Source organism: Meleagris gallopavo, chromosome 4 (assembly GCF_000146605.3).
Source record: "Meleagris gallopavo isolate NT-WF06-2002-E0010 breed Aviagen turkey brand Nicholas breeding stock chromosome 4, Turkey_5.1, whole genome shotgun sequence".
Lineage (NCBI taxonomy): Eukaryota > Metazoa > Chordata > Aves > Galliformes > Phasianidae > Meleagris > Meleagris gallopavo.
The window spans coordinates 28,153,272-28,176,782 of record NC_015014.2 but is presented as its reverse complement, the minus strand read 5'-3'; the positions used below and the strand labels follow the sequence as shown (position 1 = coordinate 28,176,782).

The 23,511-nt window shown below is 36.7% G+C and overlaps 1 protein-coding gene across 2 annotated transcripts; it reads left to right on the top strand.

Moving 5' to 3' along the window:
* The first annotated feature begins 4,865 nt into the window (after nucleotides 1-4,865).
* On the top strand, nucleotides 4,866-21,892 carry GSTCD (glutathione S-transferase C-terminal domain containing). Of its 2 annotated transcripts, XM_010709798.3 has the most exons (7): nucleotides 4,867-5,003; nucleotides 5,211-5,255; nucleotides 6,899-7,027; nucleotides 12,195-12,328; nucleotides 14,121-14,151; nucleotides 17,109-17,178; nucleotides 20,742-21,892. In XM_010709798.3, exons 1-7 carry the CDS (start codon nucleotides 4,893-4,895, stop codon nucleotides 20,876-20,878), a joined length of 657 nt encoding a protein of 218 aa, XP_010708100.1. In that variant the 5' UTR covers nucleotides 4,867-4,892; the 3' UTR covers nucleotides 20,879-21,892. The 2 variants fall into 2 exon arrangements, with proteins under 2 accessions (XP_019470221.1, XP_010708100.1); XM_019614676.2 differs by lacking the exon at nucleotides 6,899-7,027 and having other exon boundaries at nucleotides 4,866-5,003.
* Nucleotides 21,893-23,511: the final 1,619 nt, after the last annotated feature.

Here is a 23,511-nt window from a genome sequence, read left to right as displayed (position 1 = left end):
AGTAGTGATAACTTTTCTTGAGTAATCTATGTAGAGGAGTTAAGAAGCAGGTGATTGCTCATCATGAATGCTATGAAACTTACGCTTTACTAACACGTTATATTGGAAATTTTACAACAAGAATGTTTACAACTCAGCTATGAGCTCCTTTTGACTGTAGTGTAGGATTCTTTTAATATTAGCTCCAGAATTAGAGAAAAGGATGGCTTATGTTATGCATTGGTGATTAAAAAATAATAAATTGTATTCCCCAAAATAGAGTAGAGACAAAGGAGCTTGGTTTTGTTGCTTCATAGCTGGGGCTGTTACCATTTCAGAAGTCAGTTCAGTTCCCATCAACTCGTATAACTGCATCTTTTTGCTGCACCTGGTAGAGATGTCTCTTGAAAACAGTGTGTTTGGTTCTCCCAGTAGTCTCTGGAGATCTCTGCCCCCTCAGTCTTTATATCAAATTATGATTTGGTGAGATTTCCTGCAGAATCAACAAGAATGTACTTTCTCCACCTTTTGCATATACCTTAGGAAGGAGGTCTCTGGAAAGCCACTAAGATAAGAAAAATGAAGTGGAAAAAAATGTATTAAGTTTTCCTGTTGTTTTTCTTCAATAAAACACTACTTCCAGCATAACTATGTGATACTTTGTGATGCTTCAAAAATAAGGGTGTTTTTTCTTTTTTTCCTGATGATTATTTTCCTGGCCTTTTGAAATGTGAATTTGATTCTTAAGCCTTTGTACGGTTCTGGAAATAGGACAACCAAGAGAAATATCCTAGTTATAATGTAAATGATCATTAAATACCTATTTTGAAATTCTGCGAAGCTGCTCTGAGTTGAATGTTTCCGTTCACTTTTCAATGAGAGTGATTTGGAAAATTCAGCTATTGTAGAAATTGGTTTTGTTGTATTATTGAAGGGAACTGATGCAGTGGAAAACAAAAACAGTGGGACTTTTTCTTTGAAAATACATCTGATGTTTTCTTTGTTACAGTCAAGTTATTTATTGTCTTTGCTAATTATATTTCTTGCAAGATTTGCAGAATGTTTTTAATAAGATGCTCTTATTTCTGGCTAGTAAGAATGTTCATTCTGAGCTGGCATTCTTCATCAAACATCATGTTTGAATTCAGCTTTTTCTAGGAGCTGTATGGAAACCACTTTTTGGAAGTATTAACCTGACAAGTATGGTACATAAGAAGTAAAAAAAAAAAAATAATAATAATAATAATAATGAGTGATGAGAGAGCCCAGCAAGCTCCCTCAAACTAGACAAGCAAACAACCCTCTTGCCCTCCAAACTGAACCAAAAATAATGTAGCAGGAGATACCCTTCATCTTGATGGTGATATGAGGTGATATGGGAACCAAGTATAAAGAAACAATTGAATGTGCTGAATTGTCAAAAGAAACCACCAGAAGAAAAACAACCTTGGTTTCAGAAAACCTTTCTTGGATTAGCATAAAAAATTAAACTGTCTCTCCTGGCTTTTTTGATAGTTGCTGAGCCTTTTGGTGTAATTAAGATCAAGTCTCCTTAAACAATATAGCAGTACGTATGCTCTATGCTCATCTCAGTGAGAAGCAGCCTTTCTCATTATCATTCAGTTAGTTGACGATTGTGGGAAACCTAATTAAAGATAACATACTAAAACAGAAGTATGTAACAGTATAAAATAGTAGAAAGTATGCACTGTGTGCTTGTGTCCTTGTTTTGGTAGCTGCTTGCTACATTATGCTGACCTCTAGATGAAGTGAGGATAGGGCCTTATAGGTTGTGTTTGGATTTTGCTGCAGGAAACTTTAATGGCTTTTCAAGTTTTACTTATGGAATTCTGAAGTATCATTTGAGGACTGATGGATTATATGAACTTGAGCACTGACAAAAGATGACACAGAAATAGAGGGGTACTTGCTGGCTGAAAAATGACATTTCTGTGTGCAAGAATGCAAAAGCTGTAAGTGCCATAGAGAGTTTAAAGTCCTGCTTGACAAGGACTGAATTAGCAGTAATGTTAGATTTACGAATTCAAATTAAATATTTTCATTTCAACCATTAATCAGAAATGAAATTAAATCTTTCTAAGACTGTCTGGCAATATGTCAGCTGAGTTCTTGTGACAGGAACAAAGCACTTCTTAATGATTTTTCAGTGTACTGTAGGAAAAGGTCACGTTCTTCAAGGTTTTGCCTTGTCAGGATGAACTATCAAGGTGCTATATCTCATTATTCTTGAAAACAGTGATTAGCATTATTTATCATGACAAGAGTTGAGAAATGCACAGTGAGATGCTGTATTTTAGTTGTAGAAGCTGTAGTTGAATTTAATGTCTGTTTTCTGTAGTGGAGGACAGGCACACACAGCATGCTAACATTCCCTAAAGGCTATGTTATGGCTCACTCACTTTCTGTAATTCTAGCTACTGCACATCGAATACAGAGGTAGACAAAAGACCTATTGATTTGAGCTTGGTTTTCTCTCTCTTAAGGGAGTATGTGCTACTTATTTTCTGCACAGTAAGGATTAAACCTCGTCGGTAACTGTGAAGAGTTGCATTTTAGAGAGTTTTTAAAGGCTATCAATATACATTTTTGAAAGTATTTTGTATTAACTTATTAATAAGCTGGTTGTCTAACTGAAGATTAAATAGTGGATTTGTTGCTGATGAAACCTGTTAGCTTTTGTTTTGATTTTAGACACTAGGGTCTGTTTTGCTGACTGCACAGAATGAGAATTCAGTGTTTTTTTTCAGTAGGTATACTTGATACTGATAAATCCCAGACATGTCAGAAAAACCTTAGGGTTGAGGGATAAAAACAGAATTTGGATAAGGCAATTAAGGGCGTTTTTGTGCAGGGATTTGTGTGCTATTTGCTGCTTGGCAGGTGTGGTCTGTCTTTCAGTCTGGCACAAGAAAACAACATTTGTGCTGATATGTGCTGAGAGGTAGGGACTAATAACAAAACTGTCTGCCTGGTCACTCTCAAAATTAAGAAGATTTAAAGTTGAAAGCAGGTATAAGACCGCAATACAAAAGTTGCCAGGGAAAAATGCGGTTACAAAGAACCCCATTAAATGAATTGCGGAGATAACTTGAGTTCAGAGTTGAATTCTGAAAGCTTTCCACCAAGTAGATTTGCATTTTTATATCATGAATGAGCTTTAAGTTCTTGCATTACTTGTTTTTACCAAATAGAAAGAAAGAAAATTTGTGAAGGTCAAACTTAGCTGTGTGTGGTAAATACTTAAGACAATGCTTGTGAGAACAAATGCTTGTTAAAATCAGTTCAGTGTATATGAAGGGGGAAGAGAGAAGGCTAGTTGGCCCTAAATGCAGAGCTGTCATAGCAGTGCTGCTATCGGTGCCCTCAAAGGGCTGTTGGGACAGCTCAGGTTTACCAAACTGAGGTGCAGTGGCACCTCTTGCTGCGGTGTGTTTGTAGCCAAACAGAGGTATTCTGTGCAGAGAACTTCTAGTGGGGATCTAAGGAAGCTGGATGTGTTGGAAAATCTGGGCTTGTTTGACTGCTTGTTTGCTTATCAGGTGAAAGAATTCAAATAATCCAGTTTCCTGCTGCCTCCGTATAGCGAATCTGATCAGTGCTTTTGGTTTTAGAGCAGCAACTAATTTTAATAAATACTTTATGAGATGGAATTGAAATTGAAACAAAGACTGTAAGAGCTGTTGATTGATGAAAATAAACCCAAGTAAAAGCCTATGTTATCAAGATAGATGTCCTCGCTAAATGTGCTCTCTTTATCACAGTTACGTTTCATGTATGTGAGATACAGAGGATAAATATAAATAGTATTTTTTTACTCTTTCCATTGTTGTAGGCTGTTGTAGCAATAGGGATCAATGTATTAGCTAAGAACCAATACATTACCATTTACTGCATGTGCCTGACAATAGCTACTTTTAAAAATTAAATCCATTGAGATTGTGTGGACATGTATGTGCACACAGTGTAGTTTTTTTAGGTACGGTATTTTGTATGGGTATTACTATCACGAAATCTGCCTGTTCAACCTCACAAACTGGATTTCTTGCTTAGGTATGCTACCAGCCCTTGAGTTGCATATGCTGAAATGCTGCTGCTTCCACTGGATTCATTTAAAACTGGAGGTGTTTCAGGAAGAGATGAGAGAATTGGAGGCAGGCATAGTTCTTGTAGGAGTTTGGCGTATGAGGAATTACAATTTACAATACAGTCTGTAATAAAGATTTTCCAAGCTTTTGCTCTCAAACAAAAGAAATGGTTCGTTAAAATGTTATTATCTTGCACGATGTGGTAAAGATTTCATATCCACATTCCTTACATACCTTCTTGTCAAACATTCTTGTTGTATTTTCTAGACTCATAGCATAATTTGAAATGTAACGATGGTTTTGATTATGTAAAATGTACTATTTTATGATGACAAAAAGAAGGATGTAATATTTTTCTAATAGATGTTGGAGGTTGTATCCAATCTCTTAATATCCATTAAGCAGTGGTACACATTTTAGTATCACAATGCAGTAATTACTTAAGTACAGCCTTTTAAAACAAGATGCATAAGGATACTGCATGCATTTGTTTTGGCAGCAACTACTGTTAATAGGTTTGAGCCTCGTTTCTGATTAATTTGCAGGTTTGGTTGTTTATTCTCACATGTTCCTAAGGATACATTAACAGCAACAACTGTAAGATTTTTGTGAAGGCAGAGAGAAAGCTCTATGAATTACTTGTAAATCTAGCTGAAAGTGGTTTTGGATGCCCAAGTTTTCTAGACATTTTCTTAGTTTCAGCCATAAATTTCAGATATCCTGTGCTTTGCTGTTACCATCTGAAGTAACCTATGTTGAGAAGTGTTCATCACTGTTCAGTTATTTTCTCTCTTATCCTCAGGAAAGATGTCTAGAGATCGAGCTCTGAGGAAACAGCAGCAGTTGAATAACTTGGTAGCAGCAGTGAAAAAGCTTGCTAAGCCTGGAGATGTGATTGTGGATTTCTGCAGTGGAGGGGTAAGGTATATTTTTTCATGTGTTGCAATTTCTTTTGGTTTTTGTCTTTGCGGTTGTACATGGATGCTGCTGCAAAGTACAAGTACATATGCTGAAATTTTAACTGCTTTTGGGTGTTATGTCAGTTGTTAGGGGATACTCAGAATGAAATGACACACCAACATTGAAAAATGACTCAAAAATTTTAATCTGTTTTTCTTTTCGCAGGGTCATGTTGGAATTGTGCTTGCTCACATGATGCCATCATGTCAGGTAAATTCTAAATAAAAAGTACAGATGGTATGAGCTTTTGTTCCCTAATAATCATATTTAAAAAGATGTGCAGCTAGGGAGAATAACCTTGAAGACAAAACTTAATTTTTAGGAAGGCTTATGCTCTACATATATTTAATTAGTACCTGTATTTATCACATTGTATTAGTAGGGAGTAGCACAGATGTCATCACTGAAAAGGAAAGCTTAAAAGTTCCTCTTCAGAAAAAGAATAAGAGGAAAAACAAAAAACTAAATGTACTTAGAGTACAAATATGTAATTGAATGTGCATTGAAAGAGCAAAATAACTAAATACAGTGTATGGATGATATTACTGCTTTCTAACAAAGCCTCTAAGCTTGTGTTGTAAAGTTTGTGTGGAAATGAAGCCCTTGTAATGAGAGGAGTGTCTGGCAATGCCTCTGCACTTCTTTTTTTAACCTCAAGTAAGAAAGCGTAAGTGTGATATGATAACACTGTTGCTATTAGAAATCTTACTGAGGTTATTGTTTCACTTGTGTACTTGTATACATCCTCAGTCTGTAGTGAATTCTGCCCAATCAAGGAAGTGATTGAAGAGGGTTTTTTCTTGGCTTTCTTCTTCTTGTAACTTTTGTCTTTGTAGTGTTGTGTTGTAGAAATGAGGGCCAAAAGAAAAAACAAGATTTATTTATTTTTTTTTTCCCCCCAACACTGCACGCTGAATTGGTGGTGACTTCACTCTCCAACTCTCTCATGGTTGGGGAAATCACTGAGATGAAATTCAATGAAAGGAGCAAGAGGCTGGTTTCTTCTTTAGCTGTGTTGCTAGGTATGCTTCTGGGCATGGCTTGGGCAGGACATGCATTTACAGACTATGGCTGTGTACCAGCAGAAAAGATCCTGCAGGAAGGAGATGAACTCCTCAGAGAACTCAAGGTTTCACTCACACCTCTTGCTGAGTTGGCTGGTAGCAAGCAGCCTCATGAAATGACATAAAGTACAAAAACAGTTACTTATATTACATATGCTTGTTTTTCTCTTCTGTCTCATCCAGTTACTTTATCTTGCCTTTAAAAAAAAAAGTTTTTAGGTATTTTAACCTTTCAGAGACAACCTTTTGAGTTTAAAGACTTTTCACTGGCTGAAGAGCGAAAAAAAATTGTTTGGAAACATTTGCCTTAGAGGTCATGCTCTGTCATTGATGTGTACCTACCAAATTCTTTTCACTGATTAGGAGAAAAGTGGTTTTTCACTTTCAGAACAAACACGATGCCAAAGTCAAGAAGCCAGCAGTAGAACTGAGCCATCCAGTCTTGCTGATGTGACCCAGACTTCCATCAAACATAACTTATAAAAAAAAAAATACTTTATGGCAGAGTCTTGAGACATGCAAATTCTTAGTATAATTGCATGTATGTGAGGTGCGTGCCTGGGAAAAGGAATTTCTAGTTGGAGGGAAATATAAAAAATACTTGCTAACTGATTGATATTGGTAGATCTTTGATGCCTTTCATTGTTATGTCACCTGCTAATATTCTGTAGATCTTACAAGTAGAGGAGTTTTCTCAACTAAACAACAAAGTTTAGTGCATGTTGGTATTGTTGCTCTTTGATTTTTCAGTATTATTTTGTCTTACTGTATTGTATGTGTGAAATCTAGGTGGTGCTCATAGAAAATAAGGAGTTGTCTCTGATGCGTGCTAAAGACAGAAGTGATGAACTAGGTTTAAACAACATTTCATTTATTCAAGCAAATTTGGACTATTTTAATGGCACTTTTAACATTGGGGTAAGTGTTTATAGCTTTTCAACTTCAGAACATTAATTTCAATATCTGATTAATTGTTCTTAACACAATTACGATATTTGAGACAAGAAAATTTTATATTCATACAAACAATTATTTCTGATGCCGTGAGAAGAATCCTTGTTATTTTAACCTTGTTAGGTTGGGTTTCTATTTATTATTTGTTGCAAACTGACATCACTTTGGTCATTAGATGAGTGAAGAAGGAAGAGTCTGCTCCAATCAAATACAAAAATGAGTGCTGTCGGAGCATGTTGAAAAATAGCATGGTACATTTTTGGCTTAATCACGTGATTTTGAAATAAGCAGCTTGCTGATGAGATAATCTGGAGAGGGTTTTGAAGGCAGAAAGAAAAGACTGCTCATGGTCAGAGTAAGCCTGAGTACAGTAAAATGAGATCTGAAATGTAGGAAGGAGACAATAAAAGATTATTTAAGATAAAACAAACACTCAGGATTGTACAATGCAAAACTGACAAGAAACCTTGTGGAGAAATGCCAACGAATTGGATGGCTGGGTAATCACCAATTGGATGAAGTTCAACGGGAGCAAATGCCACGTTCTACACCTGGAGCGAGGCAGCCCTGGCTGTGCATGCAGAGGGACGAGAGGCTGGAGAGCAACCCTACAGAAAGGGACCTGGGGGAGTTTTGGCTGATGGCAAGTTGAATGAAGAAGAGGGGTGGCTAGCAGGGACACAGAGGTGATTGTCCCCCTCTACTCTGCTCTTTTGAGGCCCCATCTGGAATACTGCATCCAAGTGTGGAGCCCCCAGTGCCACAAAGACAGGGAGCTGTTGGAAGGGGCCCAGAGGAGGGCCACGAAGATGATCAGGGGGCTGGAGCACCTCCCCTGTGAAGATAGGCTGAAGGAGCTGGGCTTGTTCAGCCTGGAGAAAAGAAGGCTGCGGGGTGACCTCATTGCAGCATTTCAATAAGTGTCCAAAGAAGGGCTATGAAAATGGTGAAGGGTCTAGAGGACAAGATGTATGAGGACCAGCTAAGGAGGGAGGCCTCATGGTAGCTGCAGCTCCTCACAGGGAGCAGAGGGGCAGTGCTGATCTCTGCTTTCTGGTGGCAGTGACAGGACCTGAAGGAATGGCATGGAGCTGTGTCAGGGTCAAGTCAGGTTGGGTGTTAGGAAAAGGTTCTCCACCAGAGGGCGGTGGGCACAAAACAGGCTCTCCAGGTCAAATCAGCATGGCCCCCAGCTGCTGGAGTTCAAGGAGCATCTGGACACAACTTTTAGACATAGGGCTTGGGTTTTTGGGCATTCCTGTGTGGAACCAGGTATTGGACTTATAGTTTTTCCTGAGTCTCTTCCACCTCAGGATATTTTGAGTCTAACTATGATGACAGGGAGAATGTAATACTAATGATCTAGGTGGCTATTCTTTGTGAAACACGTACTTGAGCTGTGTTCATAAATGTAAAATAATATCTCAATTTTTTTTAAGACTTATAATGAACACTTCTGTTGCAGCCAGTGGGTGATATTTTGACTCACTGTGACTCTTAGGGAGACCTGAGAGGTGGCCTTTCAGTATCTAAATAGGCAGGCCAAAGCAGGACTTTGTTCTCCATTTACCATTCAGAGAGAGGCAGGCTGAGCTGTGGACCCAGGTGAGCTTCATGAGGCTCATCAAAGCCAAGTGCAAGGTTTGTACCTGGGTTGTGGCAACCCCTGCTATCAATGCAAGCTGGGAAGTGTAAGTCCTGCTGAAAAAGACTCGGAGGAAATGGTGAATGGCAGCTGGACATGAGCCATCAGGGTGCCCTCACAGCCCAGAAAGCAAACTGTATCCTGAGTGGCATCAACAGAAGTGTGGCCAGCAGGAGGTGATCCTGCCTCTCTGCTCTGCATTGTGAGATCTCACCTGGAGCACTGTGTCCAGATTGGGATTGGGGGGTCTTCATACAGGAGAGATGTGGACATGTTGGAGTGTGTCCAGAGGAGGGCCACAGAAGTGACCCAAGGGATGGAACACCTCCCTATGAGGACAAGCTGGGAGCTGGGGCTGTGCAGCCTGGAGAAGGCTCCAGGGAGACCTGAGAGGCGGCCTTTCAGTATCTAAAGAGGGGCTGTAAGAATGAAGGGGACAGGCTCTTTAGCAGAATCTGTTGTGGCAGGACAAGAGGAAATGGTTTCATACTGAAAGAGAGGAGGTTTAGACTGGACTTGAGGAAGAACTTTTTTACACTAAGGGTGGTGAAGCACTGGCACAGGTTGCCCAGAGAGGCGGTGGATGCCCCATCCCTGGAGACAGCCAAGGTCGGGCTGGAGGGGCTCTGAGCACCTGACAGAGCTGTAGGTGTCCCTGTTTATTGCAGGGCAGTTGGACCACATGGCCTTTAGGAATCCCTTCCAACTCAAAAGATTTTGTGATTTGAATACTGATTCAAAGTGTCTGTGTTAGACCCAGGAAGTAAATTCCTCTCCAGAATTCTGCAGTGCTTTTGAAGTGTAAGGCATAATGCTGTAAAGATTCCTCTCTCATTTTCTGTTAATGAAATATGAACTTTTACAGCAAGTTCCCATTTTTGGATGCAAGTCTGACTGTTCCTTAAACTATACATCCAAGGGGCTTCTTTTGCTACATCTTAAAATGTTTAATGCTGAAGGTTTATGGCACATAAGTCCTCTAGATTTGTTAAACAATTTGTTTGATCAAGAAAATGAAGCACAGTGCAGGAGAAGGGGGGAAAACAAATAATTTTAGCACAGTCTTTCCAACTGCAATTTTCCAATAGTCTACCTTTAATTTCTGTTATATTGTTGTTTAGATCTCATTTAATGAAGCAGAGATCTGTTAAAAAAAAAAAGAAAAAAAAAACCAGAATAATGAATAATTTAGTGATTGGCGAGTGTGAAATGTCTAATAAATTGTGAGAGAAGTTTGCTTCCAGTTTTGTGGCCATGGGAGTTTTAGATCTTTTTTTGCTCTTTTTAAAGGTTGATACTAAGTTAAACATCTGTCTGAAGTTTTTATTTAATAAAAGGATGTTATATTCTCTCTCAAATGTTGTGATAAGTTTAAATATTTAAATAGACGTCAGTAGAAAATCACTCAAATTCTTCATTTCCAGGCCTGTGATTTCAGTGTACTTCGCTTGATTCTCTTGATTCTGTAGGCTCTTTGAGAAACAAACCTGCAAATTTCTCTTTTTGGAGACCTGAATCAATCTAAGCTATGGAATTAGTTTGTCTCATATAATGATTCATTCTTCTGGATGTGCTCACGTTTTCTTTGCAGCTGTATGTAAGGGAGGAGCTGACTGCTTTTCTTAGCAGTAGCCCAAATGCCTGATGGTATCTTGGAAGTTGAATTATGTGAAGTTTAGCTACCTTTGAATCATTGTCACAAATGCTGGTCTGTTACAAAAATAACAGTGTAATGATGCATAGATGTGTACAAAGTTTGACAAGGTATCATTCCTAAACTGATCTTCTGAGACTGGTAAAGGTGATCTTTCATTGCACAATTTCACTCCTGTCAGTGTCATAGTACAGCACGAGTATGAGAGTGCACATGACAAAAAATTCATGGATTATAGTAAACAAAACTTAAAGACATGGAAAAAATGAACTTGACAGAAATCTTCACCTTGCTGCTTTTGGTATTCATTTAAAACGTGTGTATATGTATCTTTAGATACTATAAAATGAATAACTGCATTATTTGGCTATTTTCTTAAGTGTTATGTGTGAGGAGCTCAAAAGCAGGTTTAGAAGAATTTATCAAGCAATTCCTTTTTGCTCTATTGGACCATCAGAGAATAAATGCAGATCAGTGGTCTCACACTGCATTAAGTCAACAATTGTTGTTCCCTTCAGGGGCCGCTTTCCTTTCTCCACAAATGAATTTGTGAACAAAATGCATTTTTGTTTTTATCTGCATTTGCCCGCATTCTCTTTGTTTCAGTTAGCATGTTTGTTATATAGGATGTCCTAAAAGAAACTGCCTTGAATTTTATTTGTGATTTTTTCGCTTCAGTAAGTTGATTCTGAGGAACCCAAAGAAGAAACCAATAGGCTTTAAGTCCACTTAGGCTCAGCAAAACTACTGGTTTGGTGGTTGTTATATAACCAACACGGGATTTAGGTCTCCTTCCCAAACATGCAAGCAAAACAGAGATCTTTGGAGAAATGTAAAAGTAACTATTCCCTGATAATCTAATAGTTGCAATATTAAAAATCGTTCTAATCTCAAACCAGGTTTTTTTGTTATTAAATTCATAAAAACAGAAAAAAATAATTGAAGTTACTACATTTATTAATTTGAAAGTTCTCCTTGAGACGAGAGTATTTGTTACCATCTGTATGCAGTTATAGTTCAGCTCACGATTAATGGTCTGCTCAGCTTGGCTTACATCGAGCAGCCGGCAAACAAAAAAGTCTTTGTTATAATCCACATCTGAGAGAAAAGTTTTTATCTTCCAGTTGCTGTACCTTGAAAAACAGCTTTGAACCTTGAAACGTGAGCTTTGCAGTTTTAAACGTTTTTCCTAAATTTACAGAGAAATAAAAGCATTGAAAACAATGCAGCTTTACAATTCTGAACCACTGTATAAAGTAGCAGGCAGAATTTTCAATTAAGGGAATGGCAGACTGTTTCCTCCAGAGCTGAGAGACCATAGAAGCAGGTCAGGTGAGGCTCGTTGTTGATTTTTGTTTGATGTTTGGGATTGTCTGGTATCTAATAAGGTACAAATGGGAATGCGATTCTTTTTTGATATTTCTAAATCCTTTTTGCTTGAACAAAAATTTTTTACCAATCCCCATAGCAGTTTCTTTTAGTGTTTTTCTGGAACTTTGTTTTCCTTTGAGTTGATATAGCAGTGTGGTGCACCCAGGCATGCATTTATATTATGACTGTTTCTGGAACCTTTGTTTACTATTGGTGACTCCCTTGTGAAGTGCAGTTGGTCATAAAGGTTAATCTGCACAAACAGGAAAGAGAGAAATGAAAAGCCAAGAATTAAGTATCAGGCCTCGGCCTTTGGCTTAACAGTTTTCATTGCTAAATACTCTTCAGATATCTAAGTAACTCAATCAAAAATATGCAACAGGATTGTATGTAGGATATTGCTGTAAAGAATTTGCTTATTCCTGTTTTTGTTGTTGTTGTTGTCGTTTTCAACATTGTAGGTGGCTCTTCATGCATGTGGTGTGGCAACAGACATGGTGATTGAACATTGCACCAAGGCCCGAGCAGCCTTTGTCATCTCCCCTTGTTGTTACGGCTTCATTCAGAACACTGTGAAGTTTAAATATCCAAGAAGGTAAACTAGGGCTAACAAGATAAATTTAAAAATACCAATTTAAATTCAGAAAAGGAAATGGTAATGGAGTGCAAAATTAGTCAATCATTGTAGGTGTCCAGGCTAAATTGTTCTCAATTACAATGCAACTAACTTCTCTTTCTACTTGCAAATTCATCCCTGAAAGGGAGATTACCCTGAAAGGTAATTTCTGGGTTATTTTCCTGGATTTATCTATTCATTGAAGTTCACAAAGGCTTTACACTATCAACGTAGTAGATGGAGTTTGTAGAAATCGCTGTAATATGCAGACCTCTTACCTTGAAATCACTACATTAATAGAAAGCTCATGAAAAGAACTGTAAGAAGGGGAATTGACATTTTAATGCTGGAGAAAGATGTAAGCAATCAGTTTAAATAAATGAATCTGCTTTATGCTGCAGTTTATTGCTTGTGAAACTGTTCTGATTTATTTCCATGTAGATCAGCTCTCCTGTTGTTTTTTTTTTTAATTTGTCTTTTGGAACATATTTTTAATACTTTTTCAGTGAACTGAGTAGCTATTCTGTTCTCCAAATTAGCCATGTTGGAGATGTTTATGTATCTTAGGCTTAAGAATTTTAATGCCTCTTGTTGATACAAATAGAATGTAGAATTCAGGCAAAAAGTGGCAGAAGGCAAGATGCTAACTGCTTTCCATATAGAGCTAGGTTGGGGAGAGGTTTATTTTATTTCCTGAAGCTGAGCTTTGCCTGTTATGTGTCCAAGATGGATCAGACTTAATCATACTAGGAATTACAGCGTTGTCTCAGATCCGTATTTGCTACAATAAGGAGCTGAAACACACTGTATTAAAAGGGATCAGAAAATCTAAAATAATGCAAAATATTTTTCATATTTTTTTCCAGTATTCAAGTGTGTTGTCACAGAAGTGTTTGAAGAAAAAATACTGTGAAATTTACTGGCTTGATGAACTCTGCATTTAACAGTGCTTTCTTGCTCAATTTCCCATATCTTCATATGTGTCCCTTTTGTTTTCTCCACTGACAAAGTACAAAAAAGTAGTATTCTTAAGGAAGGGGCAATAAAATTTTAGGCTTTCTGAAGTTAACGCTTAATGCAACTTCTCCATTGGCTTGTTAAGCAGCAGCTTTTGACAGTTATGGTTTTAGGTCACGAAGACCAGAAATGCACACTGCTAGAAATCTTTTGTTTCTATAGGTGCTGCAAGATGGTAAATTGTTGGCGTTTTGTCTTTGCTAAAATTATGAATCTTGACAGTGTAAGCCACTGTAGGAAATGATGTGGTTCATAACATATCAAACTTTTCTTGAGCTATCCTTTAGAGCTTACTTTAAAAAAAAAAAATGAGGGGGAGAAAAAAAGATTATAAAACATACCAGACTGCCCGTATTACTACGTGACTCATTCTCTGTGTGGCCCTTTTTTCCCCACTCAGTTTCATCTTAGAAACTTATTTTAGTGATACACAGAAAATATATGCGTGTCTAGAGGTTGTATACCTGTATAATACCTAGTAAGTGAAAATATGGAAAACCTAGTAAACCTGTGTTAGCATTTTTAATGGTTTAAAGGGAGGGTTTCTATGAGTAATTCAATAGAAGAGAAAACATCAAATGTGCTTTTCTTTATTTGTAAATGAAGTGTCTTCATGTATAGTTTTTGAATGTCTTCTGGTTTGCTACAGATAGTGCTGTTCTGTTTAGAATGTGGTCTGGTATGTGAGGATTGCTTTTATATTCCAGCTTGAGGTTTTAAGATGTTAATTGAATTAGTCTCTTTCTTTTTCCAGTCATCAGTTCAAGGAAATTTTATCCTACAAGGTATGTAAAATAAACAGCTGTGTGTTGTGAACGGGGGTGGGTTGTACCATTCCTTGCACTTCGCTGGGTCTTACAAATGAAATATGAGTATTTATCTTTTAATTGAGAAGGAATGCATGTGTTATGTAGTAGTGCAGATGTCACTGCGTTGCCTTCTTTCCACCATACTTTTTTTTAAATTTCTTTCCATAAATTTAAATATTATTTTCCAGAAAAGGTCTTTTTATTTTCATCATAAGATGTAGAAGAGCTATTGCTAAGCCAATTCTAAAGTATCTCCTTCGACACGTATCAGTTAAAAGTTACAGGATACCAGTTTACTTATCTAGTCTTAAATACTAAATGTTTATAATGTAGAAACTTGCAATCGTTTTTAGATACAATTGTTACTTTTATGGATACTATTTTCTGGTAAGATCATATTTCTGCCTCTAATTTATGTCCAGAAGACCTCATACAATGAGCAGGAAATGATAATTCTCTTCATCAATAATTTTGTGCAGTACTGTTTTAAAAACTTCATTCAAAATTATTTTAAGAAGATTCAAATGTTTTGATCCTGGAGAGACAAGGTCTATGTGGATGAAGTCTGGGAGAAAAGTGGGAAAAAGAAGCAATGAAGCATGCAGGTCTGTCAAAATGAAATAACAGGGGAGTAAAATAGGACAAGGCAGTGCAGTAGTCAGGAGATGACTGGTACCAATTTATTAAGCTTTGTCCAGTGTGTTTAAACTTAGTGATGAGCAACCAGGAATGCAAACGTAAGACACACTTAATGTGGTATGGAAAGAGAATATTTCTATTCAAGAGAAGCAAGGTTATATAGAAACTTTATTAACACTAATTTATCACATCCTAGGCGAAGTCTCAGTTTTTAGAAAAGCCAGTGAATTCTGGAGATGCAGAATAGTCTTCTATTACAAAAATATGTTTGGAAGATGCTATTTTTAATCTCCAAATGTGCCAAATGTGCTTTGGGACCCTGAGCATACTGAAGAATGCTGTATATAGCAGGAAGATTGTCCTTTTTGATCCTGCCATAAGAGGACATTTGAAAAAAAAATTAAAAACTTCAGCCAGCTTACACAGGGAGGTTCAGTTATTATAGTCTTTGTGACAGTCTGATCTAAGTACACTTCATTGACTTGCACAGAAATAAATTTCCGTGGTTTGAATTGATAAAAGGGCATAGTGAGATTTGAATCTGTGATTAGTTTTTGCATAGATTAACATTGCTTCAGCACGTTTACAAGAAAAATTCAGGTTTGAGATTAGAAAATATTTGCTCACATACTGTTAAAAGTCGACCTGTTGACAATACGGAGAGGTATGGTGACATGTGAAATCAAGGAAGCCTAGGTTAAGATAGTGTGTGTAATATTATTTAAGTTCTGATTTTTTTGTTGTTGTTGTTTTTCTGCTCTTTTTTTTTTTCTTGAATCTATTAATATCTGGATATTTAAATTGCATGTTTTATCACCGCTTTAGAAATTTCAGCATCGTTTTTGTGTTGCAGAACTGCATAGTGGCCAAGGACAATGCTAAAAAAAAAATATTTCTGTTCTTAATAATGTAAGGGTTTGTACAAATGATCTAGGCTGGATGGTGCCTCAAGTAATCCTAGTTATAAATAACTTTTGTTATACAGCTAGCTGTATGCATTTTTATATATTTCATATTAATAAACTGTTACAGGATGCTGGCTAGTAGCCAAAGCTACCATGTGCTAGCCAGACATTGTCTGTGTCACCCCCCCCTCCAGTTCCCATTTGAAATTCATTTCTCTTATCTCCCATTTTAGTGAGATCTAAAAAGACATCCAGAAGTCTGGCAGTTCTAAAACGTTTCTGATGAGAACATTATGCTGTAATTCATTCGTTTACAGTTGCAAAGGTTATGGTAGCTCTAGATGTCTACCATGATACATTTTTTTTAAAACTCTCTTTGTCAAGATGCTCTCCCTGTCAAAGACTTAGAAAGAAAGAATGAATACTTTGGACATAAAGCTTTGAAAACTTGATAGGCATTTTTGTGGGTATTCTGAAAAGCAAGTTAACAGCTTCTGCATGCACAAAGTTTGTGCAGTTTAAAGTGGTTATCCTAGTTACTTCAGAAATGCTTTTCTGCTCATTTTTAACCAACAGAAGATCTCACAATTTAGTGGTTCTGTCATAGGAAAAAGATGTGGTTGTAACTTAAACTTAGTTTAACTATGAGGCTCATCTCTGGTAGGAAGCTAAGGCACTGGAGTCAGTCCAGATTACCAGGTTAAGTGGCAAGTCTTTTATTCTTTCTCTCCTACCAAACCCAACTTTTTCTTCCCAAGCTGCTTATCAGTGTTCCCCCTCTCCTAAAAACAGCCACATTGCCTCTTCTTTTTTTTTTTTTTCCCCTCTGTTCCCTAGTACGTACTTCTGGGTTAAACATTTTCAATCCTTTCATACTATAGAAATAGCCATATTTAAACCAAAAAATACAGCGAAATTGCCTGAGCAAAACATATTGAGTTCTAATCATGTTATAGCATGTTCTCATTTTGCTTGCACGTTTATTGTGGAGCTGTGAGCTGAAAACCCTTGTGTGTGTTAGCTATAGTAGGGAACTGCCTCAATTATACCATATGATTAAATAAATAAAATTTGAGTTTAAAGGCAGGCAAGAAACATGCATACTCGAGTAGAAATCTGCTTATAGTTGCACTTGATTTTTCAATTTTTTTACAACCCAAAGTAATATAAATTAGGATTTGCACACTGATTTTTTTTTTTGAACACTGTTTTCTACATGATAGTGTTTTTTAATACATCTGAATAGTAAATTAGAATCATAGAATCACAGAATGGCTTGGGTTGGAAGGGACCTTAAAATCATCTAGTTCCAACACTAATTAGATTTTTCTTACTGTATTCAAAAGAAAGAAACACTACTGAACTAAGTATCTTTACTTCTCCTTTTAGGAGCACATGATCCTTTGTAGGTTTGCAGATCAGACAGCTGTTCATCTTCCACCTGAACGGAAGCTGATAGGTATGAATTTCTACAGCTATTACTTAAAATATTTCAGTAAGGTCTTTACATTGCTATATAAAGGAATAAACAGTGCTGTGAAATCTGGGTTTCTTCACATTATTCTCCTTGCTGTTCTGAACTATGGTATTAAAACTGAAAACTGTTTTTGCATTTTACTTTTTTCTTTTTTCTTGCCTCTCCACATTTTTCACACTCTATGAAGAAGAGTGAGGTTTTTGTAAACTTTACTGAAGTCCTTCTATTGCCAGTCCATATCACATTAAAAGCACTTGCTATTTGTAGCAGTGATTTGCAGTGTGGACCTTTTATGCTGATTGTAATTGCTGGTAGTAACCTATTAGAAGGGCAAGTACATAGCACCAGCTGTAAACAGCAAAACTGCATCACAGAATTTAGGCTACGTTTGATACAGACAAGCGGTATGGCATACAAACCTATTTTGTTCACCTCAATATTAAATTTGTAATAATTTTGGAAAATATCCTGAAGATTTTCTGGGATTGTATTTAAATGAGTAATTTTAATTTGACAACTCTGACCCGAGCACAATTTGGCTTGCCCCTTATCAGGGTTACAAGCTTTCCCATTGTGGGAAAGCATATGCTATAGCTTCAACAGTGCATGATTAAGTTTTCACCTTTCAGTAGTCAGTTCTGTTTCAGATTTCTATATTACTGCAGTTTTGAATAAGAGTAGCTGCCTTCTTTTGGGTTATTTCCATGCAATTAGTGGTGAAAGCAATATCATCCCTGTAATTTCAGATCATTGCTTAAGTGTTTTCTGAGATAAAGAAATGCATAAGGGTGGTGGTAATTTCATTACTACAATAGACAGCAAAGTATATAACATAGTATTTAATAAACAGAAACACAGAAGTTCATATTATGCATAACTGTACATCTCATTGTCTTCCATTGATTTTTCTATTTTTTATCTGAAGAAATAATAAAAAAAAGACTTAAGATTTTGGAAATATGGAATAAGCAAAGCTGTTTCTTTATTACATATGAAATTCTAGTTTTTTTATTCATAAGAGGTTATAATGTGCTCCTGTTCTAATGTTCCAGTGGAAGCTATAAACTAGATTCCATGTCAGAAAAGACAGAAGGGCTTGAGAACTCTAAGGATATAACAGTGGATTCTTGGTTCCTGTGAACCACACAATCACAGCATGACAGGGGTTGAAGTCATTCTATGACCTCAGCAGATCATTGGTGCTGCTAAAGCAGGTACTTTACAGTAGGTTGTGCAGGTAGGTGTCCAGCAGAGTCTTGAGTATCTCCATAGGAGACTCCATAGCCTCTCTGGGCAACCTGTTCCAGAGTTCTGTCACCCTTACTGTGAAGATCTTCCACGTGCTAGTATAGAACTTTGTGTATTCAAGTTTTAGGCCGTTAGTCCTTGTCCTGTCACTACACACCATTGAGAAGAACCTGGCCTCATCCATTAGCCTCCCACCTCCCTTTAGATACTTATAAACATTTATTAGATCTTCTCTGTTGTCTTTTCCCCAGGCTGAACAGACCCAAGTTATGCAGCCTTTCCTCATACAGGAGATGCTCCAAGCCCTTTATCATCTTTGTGGCCCTCCACAGGACTCCTCCTAGGAGGTCCTTGGTTGTTTGTTTTTTGTTTTATTTTATTGGTGAGCCCAGAACTGAATGCAGTAGTCTACATGTGGCCTCACCAGGACTGAGCAGAGGGGGAGAGGATGTTCTCCCTTGACCTGCTGGCCACAGTCCTTTTAATGCACCCCGGAATACCATTGGCCTTCTTGGCAACAAGGGCACACTGCTGGCTCATGGCCAACCTGTTGTCCACCAGGACCCCTAGGTCCTTTTCTGCAGCACTCCTCTCCAAGAGGTCATCCTCTAACTGATACTGATGCACATGATTATTCCTCCCCCACTTACTAAATGTATGACAGCAGTGAAGCAAATAATCATGTTTTTCAATAAGATTTGTTCAAAGAATTTTGATTATTTCCTTTACTAGCTACAGAAAAAGAAAGAAATACAGGTACCAAGATGACAGTATTTTACAACTTGTCTGCTCTTCTGCTATCATCATAGTATTTGTGAATGAAAAAAAAATCAGCATTTGGGTACCAGTGTAGCACCAGGAATTTTCTCCTGCTGTTTACTAGGTGGACTGAAAGTTGGAAGAGGACTCAACAACATCTTTTAAAGATCATAATTTTTGCCTTTTCTCTCTCTGAAACAGTAATTTTTTTTTAATCACAAACATAACTTCTTATGTCTTTTTCCTGACAAAAACCAAACACAAATCATTTTTCCCCTTTCCCAGACAGGAAATGTCATTGCTTTTTATGTTTTAAAGAATGATTGTTGCTTTATTTTTCCCCTTAAAATTCCAGTTAACACTTGTCAGTTTAATTGAAGACCATTCCCGTTCCATTTAACTATTTCAGCTGTGAAATTTGATGTTGTCTTGTTTGCAAAAAAAGCTTAGGATTGACTTAGATTAGTGTTGCAGCCACTGTGAGTTTTTGTTTGTTAATGTTTGTTAATGTTTGTGCAATGCATAATCAGATATTGAGAAATCTCTGCAGATTTCATTTAATACGAATATTTCTAAACAACTGAAGACTTTTATTTTCAGTTGTAAATGGTAATGGCTTGTTCCACTTTTAAGGTTAGTATTGTAAAATGTATTTCAGCAATTATGCAGCCTCAATAAAATAACATAATTTTGTTTAATTACGTAAAAGCCCCTAAATAAGCTGCACACAAAGTGCAGCATTCTGGCTGCCGTCACAAATTGGAGGCTACTACCAAAATAGAATCAAAATGTCATTATCTTGATGAAGTCAAAATAGTGAATTTAGTTGAGAAGGAGAAAATACTTCTGGCCATCAGTTCACTGTGGAAAGAGAGGGAAGACTGGACTAAACATTGTATTGAAGTGTGATATGCACCAGCTGTCCTGAAATGTAAAGATACTAGGGGACATGTTCATGCCAACTACCTTAAGCTTGCACAGATGCTTACCAGGTGCAACCAAATTCCATATATATTGAAGGGAAATAAATAAGCAAGTAAGAGAGTAGTTTAGAATACCTGACTTATGTCCTGATGATGAACTGAATATGAATGCTCCTTATTAGTACTCATCTCAGTCCAAAAAATGTATAATTTTGCAATTCTTTCAAGAAAGAGAAAATGGACAGTAATATTGGCTTCGAGAGTGGCTTGGTGACTGTGTCAGCCAGTTCCCTCAGGACTCAGGGATGCATCTCATCAGGACCTGTAGACTTGTGGGTATTCAGGTTCCTCAGGTGGTCACAAATCTGATCTTCACTCACAGTTTCATTTATGTGTCTTCAGATCACCTACACTGGATAACTATTCAGTATTTTCTTCTTTCCTTGCTTATCAGTAAGCAAAGATTTTCAGATTTTAGATGAAACTGTGACAGGAAAACAACTATGGTTATAAAGGAGTATGACTTACTGATGTTTTGTCTTAAAATTGAGTCCATATTTCTGATAATGCTTGTGTATTTTTAGACTTTGTGCTCTCCTTTCCTCTTTCTTTCAGGAAAGCAGTGTATGGGGCTTGTGGATCTCGATCGAGCATGGGCTGCGGAAAGATGTAACTACTCTGTCCAAGTTACATCTATGGAGCCAGAGAGCTGTTCTCCAAAGAACAATATGTTTGTGGGCACTCCAGTTTAGAGAATGAAACTTGCACTTGATTTGATCATAAATCTTCAATGCATAAAAACATACAGCAAATACAAGCACAATTGGGAACCAGACATCATGCATCTTGAACCCATTGTGTTTAGAAAAGGAAGCAGCATGAGAAGTTTTAGAAAGTGGACTGCATGCAGAGCATTGCAAATTGTACTTGTAATGTATCATTAAGCAACTTTTGGTTCTCATAGTGAGAAGTTTCTCTAACAATGATCCATAGAATTGCATCCATCTGCTGAAGCTAAGAAAAAAGGGGAAGAAGGCTTAGAAGGGAAGGTCATTTCCTTTTCAGTAAAGCTGTCTTGGCTGCTTCAAAATTGCATTCATGTTCAAAACTTCATTTGTGCTCATGGGCAGAGCAGTTATCAGCCAGTAATGCAGTTCACTAGAGGGAGCAGATTTATGGTGTTAGTGATGAAAACTGTTGCAACAGTGATGAAACAGTGATCAGATGAAACTGATGCATCAGGTATTGGCTAGATTTAGCTAAAGAATGCCATACTATTTCATCAAGATTATTAATACAAGTTCTTCAGAATGCTTTCAGTATCATTCTGCATATAATTTGTACTCCAACTTAATCCTTTTAAAAATGATGTAAAATTTTTACCTTCAGATATTACACAAGAATTCTGTATCCAGTCATTGGAAAGTGTGTGTGTGTGTGTGTGTGTGTGTGTGTGTGTGTGGCTAAAGAGAGCAAACCCTTATTTCTTTGTTGTCCAGATTATAGGAGCTAACAATGATGTCAGTGAATGGTTACTTCACTGCCACCTCTGCTAATTGAAATGGATTACCGTCCATTTGAAAGAGGCTTCCTTTCAGATACAATTTTTAAAAGAAGTTCTTGTGTCCATATACATAATCTTCATTTATTTTTATATTCTGTTTAAATTTGGAAGAAGTTGCAGTTGTGGAACTATTTGAAAAGCTCAATCATAGACATGTTACCATTAAATGAAAAATAAAATGTTCTTCTGTGTTTGGTTAGTATGCAGTTTTCTACCCTGCTTTAAAACTGTCTGTTCACACTGTCACAGCAAAAAAAGCTCGTAACAAGATATTTTTTGTGTGTTTGTGAGTTTCATACGTTTCCAAATTCTGCCATGGTTTAATTTAAATATATCTGAAGTTTAATCAGCATATGTGGGAAACAGAATTACAAACAGCAACAGGTATTGGAGGAAAAGAAAGGATCCCAATATATTTTATTCTTTCTGAAAGCTCTTTCTAAGATATCTAAATATTTGTTTTAATGTGAAGATTGAAGGAAGCTGCACTCTTATTTGGAAGCACAAAGGTAAGCAAATAGGTATTCATATCTTCACTGTGAATTCTTGAAAATAACGTAGTGTTTTTTCTGCAATTTTTTACAGTTACAAGAGAAGGTAGGAATTGCAAGTTTGTGTAGCTAGTATAAAACACATGGCAGTAGCAATTGCCTTTGGAGGTTTTGCTCAGAGATACATTTGCCAAAGAGAACTGTTTTTAAGTTGTAACTATGTCAAATCTGAACATTATTCACGTTAATCTATTTGGAACTCCAGATTGTATATCTGGAGTGAGAAAATCTCTTCATTACTTTTTTTTATGATGGAGAAAGAATAATATTATGATTATATGCAAATGGTAAAACTGAAACCAAGTTTTTTTTTCTTTGTTTGCAGCAATTTCCCTGATAAGTCATGTATAAGGAAAAGTATTTAGGCTAGTTTTATAACAAATCATGCAGGTTATTTCTGAGTGAACCAAATAGTTTTAAAACTTTGTAAGTGTCAAGTATTGTATTTCTTAACTACTAACTCAAAATTATTTTACTTAACTATTTGAGTTTCTCACTTTTTTTTTTTTCAGATATGCGACTTGAATGCTTCAGTTTATGCGAAGTGAGTGATACTATTGGAGATCTCCTTGTTAACTGATTAAATAATCAGTGATTCTAGAGATTGAATTACTGACTAATGGTACACTGTTTCCTGTTTGACTATATCACTTGACTGTGCTGATTTTTCATGAGTTTGTACAGCATCAGCTGAGATGGAGCCCTTGGAACAGGGCTAGATGATACAGTTGCACTAATAATGAAGACAACTATTAATTTTAGTGTTTACCACTTTAAAGATAAATATTTCATGATCATAGAAAAACATGAACTTGTTACATGAACTGAAATGTACCTTGAATTATTCTTTTTTGTTGGTCAAGTTCTCTGTGATGCTGAATACATTACATTTTTATCCACTGACTTTAATGTATGTGGCACCTGACTTTTTAATTAAAAAGTGTACTGAGCCATTATTATGTTTACACTCCAATATTTCTTTAGTTCACAGCAGGTATGTAAGCACACAGGATTTATTGCCAATTGTTTTTTGGCTGATATTGCCATATTTTTTTCTTTTTAATTTAAAATGATCCCTTCTTTTCAGTGGGTATCTTTTTGATTTTGGAATTTATTTATCAACACTAGTGCCCCATCTGGTGTTTGTAAACTGATGAGGATGGAATTATGTTTCTTGAAGTTAGAAAAAAAAATCTACGTTCTGTCTGTCTTTGGAATCACAATGCAACTAAATGAGTGGTGAACTCAGCAGAATCTTAATATGTGAGAT

Bases quoted from the DNA above. Each gene is read 5' to 3' on its own strand.
- GSTCD (XM_010709798.3), top strand. From the start codon at position 4,893: ATGTCTAGAGATCGAGCTCTGAGGAAACAGCAGCAGTTGAATAACTTG. The intron at 7,028-12,194 runs GTAAGTGTTTAT...TCAACATTGTAG, and splicing joins ATGGCACTTTTAACATTGGG to GTGGCTCTTCATGCATGTGG. The intron at 12,329-14,120 runs GTAAACTAGGGC...TTCTTTTTCCAG, and splicing joins AAGTTTAAATATCCAAGAAG to TCATCAGTTCAAGGAAATTT.